Below are 9,901 nucleotides of genomic sequence, written 5' to 3'. Positions count from 1 at the left end.
CCTCAGCCTCCCGAGTAGCTGGGACTACAGGCATGCACCACCATGCCCAGCTAATTTTTTTCTATATATATTTTTCGCTGTCCAGATCATTTCTTTCTATTTTTAGTAGAGGTGGGGGTCTCGCTCTTGCTCAGTCTGGTCTCGAACTCCTGAGCTCAAACAATCCTCCCACCTCGGCCTCCCAGAGTGCTGGGATTACAGGCGTGAGCCACCGCGCCTGGCCTCAGTAGCACTTCTGGGTCCCTTAAATGTCATTTATTAAACCTTTTTGTAAATAACAATTTTTTTTTTTTTGCGAAAGTCACCAGCTGCATTTTTATTAACAAGGCTCCAGCTTCTGGATCTATAGCAGTGACAGCTTAGGCAAGCATGGAAATTATCCCCAAACCTTTCACAGTATTCAGGCTGCCAGGGTCTGTGAGGGAAGGACTCATGGTGGGTGAGAAAGGTGCCATATCGGAACAGATGCCTTTGCAATGAGTTGGGAACAGCTCCCCTTGCCTCAGCCCCTGGCCCCGCATGAGAAGCCACATCAGGGATGGTTCTGTACTCAGTGAGTCCAGATGAAAAGCAGAAGCCTAGTATGAACCTGAGGCTGGAACAAAAATTCTGCCTTTGGTCCTCTTTGGTAGATGAATTTACCAGTTCAAGGCCTGAGATGACTCCTTCTGTTGAATCAGATGATTACTTAGTAATCTGTCCTTAAATAAATTGCTAGCTGGGAAAACAGTCTTTGAAATCAATAATGTAATATTCCCATGTACATTTTCATGTATATATACTCTCACAAAGATTAAAATATACCACTTTAGTTTAAATCCAACTTAAACATTTCAGTAGGGAAAAAGAGTATATTGATTTTATTCCTGGATCTGGTTTCTTGGCTAAACTGGAAACAAATTACAGGTTTCTGTTTATGTTAAGTGACATTAATAATGTCCACTTGTAGTACCTCTCAGTGGAATTCATGAGAGAAAAAAATCATAAGTTTCATCTCTTTCCTAGAATATTCTAGAGACCACATACTTCCCTTTAAACGCAATTATCCCACAACTAAATGTTCCCGCATCCTGCTAAAACCAGCAGACATAGTGTTGTCAGTGAGCCAGAACAAGGGAAAACCCCAGAGCAGCCATCAGCCGTCTTCATTTCTCTGCAGTCAGCTCCTTCGTATCCCTGATAACAATGACAGGAAAATTTCTCCGCCATCACTGCTAGGTCCGCGTCGGATGCTTTTCCTTTCACAGTAAATTCCCCATCCTCAGAGGCCTCTATGTGGTAACTTGCAGGGTTCAAGTGAAGGTAATTGGGAGCTTTCCACGTCTTCCTTATGCATCTCCCGTTATTCCTGCAGAGGTGAAGGCTGCACACCTCAGCAGCTCTGGTCACGTTGACTATGTAGCTCCCTAAATCGGAACTCACAAACTGCTTCACCTTTGTGCAGTTACCCTACAAATGTAGGCAAAAAAAAAAAAAATGAATTTTAGTGTTTCTTCTGGTACTGATAGGGTTAGAGCTTCCAGGCCCACTAGGCAGCTTTTTGGACTTGATTGAAATCCAATGGCTTGATTTCAGTTGGTGAACTCTTAAGCTCCCAGGAAGCATAACATGGGGGTCCCAGACCAAAAAGGGGTGAGGTCTAAGGGACAAGAGATGGACAATATGTTACAGTGATACTAAGCAACCGAACTTGCACATGGGCCCCAGAATCAACATATGAGACCTTCCCTTCCACCAATTTACAACTTTCCCCCCTTTTAGCTCCCAAGTTAATGAGTATGAAAAGGAGAGGAGCAAACCCAAATTAAAAATCATGCCAGAGCTGCTGTCCTCAGGCCACCTTGTATGTTGTGCCATTCATGGTGTGTTAGAACCTGAATCATAATATTTTACCATTTATTTTTGAATATCAACCTGTAACCTTCTGGATTTTTCTGATAATTATGCTCAAATATCCAGTGTCCTGGGTCCCATAGTTCTATATACAATTCAAACACAAAAAAGCCTGTGAGGGATTAGGTAATTTTTGTGTGTGTGGTTCTTATTATGTGTTCCGAATAGAGGCCACCTGAGTCGTGCACCCAACTTCCTGATGAAGCTATTCTCACCAGCCACATAGGGACTGAAGTGGAAATATCACATCTGGAAAGTCAGAAATTGATCCTCTCAGTTTCTACCTAATTCTCATAGGTGGACCTAGTCATAAATAGTTTCATGAGTGATATCTCAGTAGCAACAAATTGAGCCTGTAAAATTCTAAGAATACTATCAAATCATCATGGACTTCCAAAAAATTCAATTTAACAAAAAATGTTGAGGGTACTAGTTTTATAATTCAAGCCAAAATGTGTTACACTATAGAGATATAAACAAATGACATCTGGAAATGCAGAAGGGATTGTGATTAATGTGGATTGGGGAAAACTAGGAAGATTTCTAGGAGTAAGTATCTCAGCTGGGAGAAATCTGAAGAGACATATAAATCTTATTTTAAATGCTTTTAACTTTCAGTTAATTTCTCTGTTGAGAAAAAAAAATAACTTGAGCGTGGAGATTAAAAAGTTACCACCTGTTTCTACTGCTCAAGGTAGACCATAAAACATTTTATGTAGTGGTTAAATGCGAGGGCTCTAGTGTCAAACTGTCTATGGTAAATGTCAGCTCCTCCACTAACTAGCCTAACTAGCTGTTATCCTAGTTAGGTTTCATCTCTTGTTTCCTCATCTGTAAATGAAGATGATAGTCACTACCTCATGGGACCAGTAAGTGAGCAAATGCTACACAAAAATATCTCTTAGCACAGTCTCAGCACATAGTAAATATTCAACAAGTATGGTGTTATGATAACTATCTTTACAAAAGTTAACAGTGTTTAATGAGCCCTTCCTGTGTATCAGGCACTAATTTGGACTTTTATTCTAAAGCTGGTTTACCATAGGGGCCATGATAGGTTTGATTAGAGTGAGTTCTACAAGAAAACAGAGTAAGTACTTTAAAAAAACATGAAATATACCTTCAAGGTACTGACTTACCTCAGATGAAGTTAAATTCATGTCTCCCCAAATAACAATGCCTGCAGCACCCAAGGCAGCACTTTCTCCTATGGTACTGACTAGATCTTGCTAGAAGGAAGAGGGTAGAGTTCATTGTTAATTTGAATGTAAAACAAGCCACCAGGGATTAGATTTAGAAGCTGAGTTCAGTATAACAAGGCTGGAACTGAGCTCACATACTCCATAGAGACTACTCTCCACTTTTTTAGAGTAACATACATGTTGCATGAACCAATGTTTAAATCACACTCTATAATCATATTCAAAAAACATATAAATATTTTTAAAGAATAATTTACATTTTGCCATGGAGGATATTATTAGGTTGGTGCAAAAGTAATTGTGGTTTTAGCATTATTGAAATTTGCCATTTGATATTGGAACATATTCTTAAATGTAGTTATGTTATATATCATTTTAATGTGCATTTCTTGCTTTATGTTTTTTTGCTAATGACTTATTACTTGCTGTTTATTTTATATTTATTTGAGACCATGGAAATGATGTTAGACAAAAAGCAAATTTGAGCGATTTTCTTATTCGAGTTCATGGGTTCAATCCAAAAGTTTTTCCTGCCACAAATGCAATCCTCTTAAACATGTTTCTTTTTCATATTGCAATATGCCCCTGTGGAACTTCACCTCTGCAGTGACTTGAATGGTTTTGTGTCATTTCGATTCCAAGGCCTGGCAAAGAAACAGTGGTAAGGGCTTACAGGCCCTGATTTGGCCCAGCCTTTTTATTTGGTTTCTAAAATTACTTGTGTTTAATTTCAAAGTACCTGATTTAATGGGCTTCATTTTTGAGTCATCCACCCATGATAAAGCCACTGAGATTTTCCCCAATATGATTAAGATATGTGAAAGCAAGATTTCAGCAGTGGGAATTTTGGTTTTGTAATCTTAAAGGATTATTGTTTTAATGTTTAAAGATTAACACGGATAGAGGCTGTTTCATGGGGAAATTAAGAGTTGAATGTAGTTGATTTCCTAGTTTTTTAAATTACAATGCATTCTGCTACACCAAGGTTGAATTTTCACCAGGGACATGCTGGAAAATGAAATTGGGTGATTCGGTAGAAAAAAAAAAGCAGAACTTTAAACTGTATTTTGCCTTGGGTAATTTATATCAATAATGGTATCTGAGAGATAGTTCTCCTTATCTGACATTTTTATAGTCTAATTCTCAAAAGTTTTACAAGTTGAGTTTTTAAGTTTTGGGGGGGTATTTTCTGGTAACTTTCAAAAAACAAAAGAGATTTGGGGTTTAACTAATTTCCCTTTCAGATTCACATCCATTTTCATTCCCTATGACCACAGTATCTGTCATACAGGTCAGAGCTGACATGACAGGAGTGTGTGGAGGTTTCGTGAGGCTCAGATACACTAGTGTAAACGAAAGAACTGTGAAAACTGTCACAGGTATGATGAATAGGGACAGAGGAACAGCCATCCATGAAGCACCCAGACTGCAGACTTTGCTAGGTCCATGTCCGTTGCCTCTTTTGGTTAAGACATAAGGGAGCAGAATTGCTCACTCTGCTCACTTTGAAACTTCCCTGAATCCAGACATGTGATATTCACATGGTGTGATCAGAGGGGCAGAAATCCCCAACAGCCCTCCTTTGGGTTAAGGCGTTGCATCAAAGGAGGAGGGGACACAGCATTTACATTTTGTATTTTCAGGTTATTGATAATATTCAGCAAGTATGAAAGCTACAGATGTTTGTGGTGAAAGCCACACCTGGTGAGGCTGGTATGAGTTTCTTCCAAATTAGTTCTCAAATTAGTTTCTCACCAAATTAGTTCACTGTCACCAGCAGAGAGGAGGGTGCTGAATGAATCACAAAGCAGCTGTGTTTGGGGGATCAGAAAAGCAAGGGCATTCATTACCCAGTAAGGGAAGCCTCTAGGAGTGGATTGGGACCACCTGAGATCATAAGCGACATAGATGGTGTCCCATGAAAGGAGAAATAAAGGAACAAAGCAGATGTGGTGAAAACGAACCTCCCAGGTCCCAGCGTGGTGTAGGGCTGCCTTGCCCGTACCCACGATCCTCAGGCTCGAATCAAGGTTTCAGAAGCAGAGGGTGGGGCAATCAGAGGACTCATTCTCCACACGTGGGTTCAGTCCCTGGTGCTTACCAGAGTGCATGTCAGCAAGGCGCCCACTGTGGGGAGCTGGAGCATTACTAATGAGCTCCCTTGGTGCCTTACCGGAGAGACCATTAATTAATTGCAGGGATAAACATCTTTAAATCCACAGTCAAGAAAACTCCTTATGTTGTTTTCTAAAAGCACAGCATCAGGTTATACCTAGGTTGCATTTATATGCAGGCAGTGTAGGCATCTTATGTATGACCTGAGGTTTTACTGCCTTCGTGTTATTCTCCCAAGCTATGGCTGCTGCCTGAGCTTCCATTCTTAGCCCATGTTTAAGTTTAAGGCTTTGATATCTGTAAAAAGTAATAGCTACATCACACATATTTCTGTAGTGCTTTAAATTTCATATGCATTTTCTCATTTGATTTTCATAATACTTCTGCTAGGTAAGTAGGGCAGGTAATACTGTCCCATTTTGTACGTTAAGACACTGAAGCACTGAGGTCCAGGGAGGTTAAGAGATTTGCTACTTACTGACAAATGCTTTTTCTAATCTTAACTGTATGTGTGTATGTTCTAAAATGCAGACGTTGGACAAGTAAGAAATGGAAGCAATAAGTAGTCATTTAGGGTACAATGGTGGGTACATTGATGGTTTAAAACGCTTGGGAATAGCTTGCCATTCAGAAAGGAAAGGGTGCAGAATGGGATGAGACCCAAACTGTTGTTCCTTTTTTCCTGAGAAAAAAGAGAAATATTTCTGAAGCTATAGCCCCTTGAGAAAGAAGCTTACCTCAAGTAGACAGAATGTGCAGAATGTACTAGTAATCTAAATTAATCTTTTGAAATGAATATGTTTTCCCTTAAAGTTTATGGTTTCTGCCCGGGCATAGTGACTCACTCCTGTCATCTTAACATTTTGGGAGGCCGAGGCAGGAGGATCCCTTGAGCCCAGGAGTTGGAGACCAGACTGATTAGCATAGCAAGACCTATATCTACAAAAATATTTTAAAATTATTTTGGCATGGTGCTACGTGCCTATAGTCCTAGCTACTCAGGAAGCTGAGGTGGGAGAATTGCTTAAGCTTAGGAGTGCAAGGTTGCAGTGAGCTATGACTGCACCACTGCAGTCCAGCCTGGGAAACAGAATAAGACCCTATCTCAAATTAAAAAAAAAAAAAAATATTTATTGTTTCTTCCAAAAATATATTTACTATCACCAAAGAAAGGAAAATATTTGGTCAAATACAGAAAAAAGTTTTATAAAATAAGCTGGTATTTAACTTTCAATTCTAGAGTCAAGATTATTTTGTAGATATTTAGATGTCTTTTTTAAACCTTCCACATAGTATTGATTTCCTGACATTCTTCATTCAACTATTTATCACTGATTTCTCTGGGTAGTACAAATATCAATTCACAATAAAGACTTTTTTCCTTTCTCATCTCAAGAATGGTGTCAGAGGCAGAGCAGTTACCATACTTCCTACATATGCGCCATTTCTCCCTCTGATGAATACACTCTACTCTGTGTATGTTCCACAGATACTGCAGGCCAGGGTAGAGCCCTCCTTCCTAAGCCTCCTAGTTGGCCTGCCTTATACTCAGAATGTCTTTGTATTTTAACATATGCTGATGAATTGAAACCTGTAATGGTGGAGAAGAAGCAATGCCCCCAGTAAAATACAGTAAGCCCCTGGTATCTAGTAATATCTTAAAACACCACTGCATCATAAATGTGAAAGCCAGAACAAGCCTCAAGTCTTCTCAATGTAGAAAGTGTACACATACACATAATTACCCAAATCCAAAGGTTAGAGTACCAACTACTTTCCCTAGAAGCATCCATTTAAGTGGCTAGACTATCAAAGAGAGAAGAAGGGAGAGAAAATCTGGCTGAAAGGTCACCTTTAAAAGAATAATTTAAACAGTTATCCTCATGGTTTATATGAGGTCTCTGGAAGCTTATATGGGTTGAGTACAAATAATCAGAGATACTAAAACTTCTATCTTTAAACTTTAACCTAGGGATATAAAACCAGCTACTTGTGACTTAAGTATTGAATTTAGAAATTCACACCTCCCTTGTCCACTTTCCATTAGTTGTGCTCATAGAAGCAATAATAACCCAGACGGCTAAATCTATAGACTCATCTACTTTTAACAGATTTGCAAACTCCCTCATATCTTTTTAGAATTTTTAAAAAAATTTTTTAATTATCATAAAAAACTCATAACCCAAAATTTATCATTTTAATCATTTTTAAGTGTACAGTTCAGTAGAGTTAAGTATATTCACATTGTTTTACCTTTCTTATACCTTTTTTGAAGCCAGTAATACGCATTTTTTCTTGACATTTGAGATGGTAAGGCCAAAAAGAAATATTGCCAATTTCACTTCCGCATATATGAGAAAATGACTCCATTTTAAAACATGCTCTCTGATTTTCTAACTGCCAGTTCACTGCCAGTCATTTCAATACCTTCTAAATGAACAATGGCAAGGAAGTACAATCAAAGTTGGGGGGCAGGAAGTGTAATAGTTACTGGTATCTCACTTTGACTCCTTCCTGCCTTACTTTGTTCCTTAAAAGAATAACAATAAAATAAGATAATCAAAATTTAGTCTGCATAAATGAAGAGTCTAAGTGGTTGACTACTCAAGGAAGAATTATGTTCCTAGCTAACAGACCATTAATTGGAATCAATTCTTCAAAGAGCATAATTAACCAAGATATGTCTCTTTTAGAGATAAGGAGGAAATCCCCCACCATTGGGCAAGGAGCTTCTTACCTTAGAAAGAAAAAATAAAGGCTCATCTCTGTACCCTAGCCTTGTGTAGACAAACACAGGCAGAGCATAATCATGGCATGTCATGGTGGAGATCCTCATAGATTCGTGCACCCGAAATTGTGAGAAGCGCAAAATGTTTTCACTGTCTCCAAGGGATTTCCTGACACCAATAGAAGGATACAAAGCAGCACTGCTATTCCAGAGCCAAGAGAGCTCATTGTTCCTCAAAACTTCCTCTTCTGGGCATGACCCAGTATAGTTTGGAGCATAAATATTATAATTGTGGCAATCAGGATATAAATAATAACCCCAAAGGCCCTTGGGTCGGCTCTTAATTCCCAATTTGATGGTTTCTTTCATGAAAGCTTTTGCACTTTCTTCAAAGGTTGCTTTGGCTAAATATTCAATATCAGTAGCTGATCCATTCCTTTGCATATCAGAAATAAGCTTTCTTGACTTCTGTCTGTAGACATCTTTTGTATTCCAGTTTCGGGCCCACTGTGGTCGCCAGTATTCCCAGTCTATAACGGCAAGTCCACTGAAATCTTCAGCAGGGATGTAGTAATTAATGTCTTGGTCAGCTTTTTCCAGATGTACTTGCAAACTTATGTTCTGGGGGAGACCCCCATTAATGGGGACCCCCTCTGATGTATACCAGGGATAGTATCCCAATCTATTAACATAAAATATAGTGACATTTTGCCCCCTAGCCTTGGCCAGTGGGCTTCCAATCACCTGAAACATTTTCAAATTCAATCTTAAATTATATTTTCTCAAACACTGATCTGTTGGAGCATTCCAAGCAGCTATAAAGGGTTTCCTTTGATAAATTGGAAGTCGGGCAGGTTTTAGAGAAGACATAGACTTCAGAATAAAAAAGATAAAGAGCCATGATGTGAGATGTACTGGTTGAACAACACAAAGCCTTAATTGTCCTTCAGATAATAGTTTCATGATAAGATAAAAATCTTATGTTATCTTCTGCTTTGATGCACTTGGAAGACCTGTGGAGAGATTTGATTTTCTATTAGTGATAATTTTAAGGAAAAAGACTCAACTATTGAATGAATATCATTATCATACATTTATATGTTTAAGTGCATTTTACTTAAAGTCTTACGGAGAACTATAAATAAATTGAGGTATAGAAGCAAGTGTAGTGATCTTGCTTCTATTCAGGGGCCGACAATGCAATTCAACAAACATTCATGAAGTATCAGAGCCTTTGTCCAGAAAACAAAATGAATAAGTTATGGTCCTTGCCTTCAAGGAACCCATGATCAATAAAGATGTAAAATAATATTCACTATCACTTTGGAAAACTCATCAAATCCCAGGCATTATGCTTATGTGCTTTATAAATGTGCATCTTGTTTAATCTTACAATAACTGTATAAGGCTTATAATTACATTTCCATTCTACAAATGAGGAAACTGAGGCTTAGAGAGATGAAGCGGCTTGCCTGATCATTGTCACATTACATGGAAGGCAAGGCAATGTAAAATTGCAATAATAAAAATGCATAACAAGTGCCACATGATTATTTACTAGAGCAATTGCTTCTTGTGGGGGTAAGGAGTAGGTAGGAAGAGAAAGTGATTCAGTGTCAAAGAATGCCTCAGAGAAGACACTCAAGGTGAGCCCGGAATATAGGTAGGCGCTTGGTCGGTAGGAGAGAGAAGATAGCAACTACTTTGTCAAGTTGCCTTTTTAGTCATCATTTTGTAAAACGACTACAAAATAATTATTTTTCAAAGAGCTCGTCAAAGGGTTTGATGGCATAAAATCTTTACAATCTCCTATATTATTAAGATGAAAATGCATAATGGTTATGCCTAATGCCTAGTGAGGTTAGGGTCTATAGTTGACATTTGTCCTTTGGCTGAGGGCCCAGGATATGGACCCCTTTCCTCTGTAGTGAATTCTGGACCATATGTTTCTGGGTGGAAGACA

General features: G+C 38.6%; 1 protein-coding gene across 1 annotated transcript; it reads right to left on the bottom strand.

Moving 5' to 3' along the window:
- Positions 1 to 1,053: 1,053 nt before the first annotated feature.
- On the bottom strand, positions 1,054 to 8,901 carry HYAL4 (hyaluronidase 4). The gene is made up of 3 exons (XM_069461656.1): positions 7,948 to 8,901; positions 3,033 to 3,122; positions 1,054 to 1,449 (listed from the first exon to the last, which is right to left on the bottom strand). Exons 1-3 carry the CDS (start codon positions 8,899 to 8,901, stop codon positions 1,054 to 1,056), a joined length of 1,440 nt encoding a protein of 479 aa, XP_069317757.1.
- Between the last annotated feature and the right edge of the window lie 1,000 nt (positions 8,902 to 9,901).

Source organism: Eulemur rufifrons, chromosome 29 (assembly GCF_041146395.1).
Source record: "Eulemur rufifrons isolate Redbay chromosome 29, OSU_ERuf_1, whole genome shotgun sequence".
Taxonomy (NCBI): Eukaryota; Metazoa; Chordata; class Mammalia; order Primates; family Lemuridae; genus Eulemur; species Eulemur rufifrons.
Note: the sequence above shows the minus strand (reverse complement) of the source record. Positions and strands in the feature narration are given on the sequence as shown.

Bases quoted from the DNA above. Each gene is read 5' to 3' on its own strand.
- HYAL4 (XM_069461656.1), bottom strand. From the start codon at position 8,901: ATGAAACTATTATCTGAAGGACAATTAAGGCTTTGTGTTGTTCAACCA. The intron at 3,123-7,947 runs GTAAGAAGCTCC...TCTTCCTTCTAG, and splicing joins CTTTATTTTTTCTTTCTAAG to CAAGATCTAGTCAGTACCAT. The intron at 1,450-3,032 runs GTAAGTCAGTAC...CTACATTTGTAG, and splicing joins TGAATTTAACTTCATCTGAG to GGTAACTGCACAAAGGTGAA.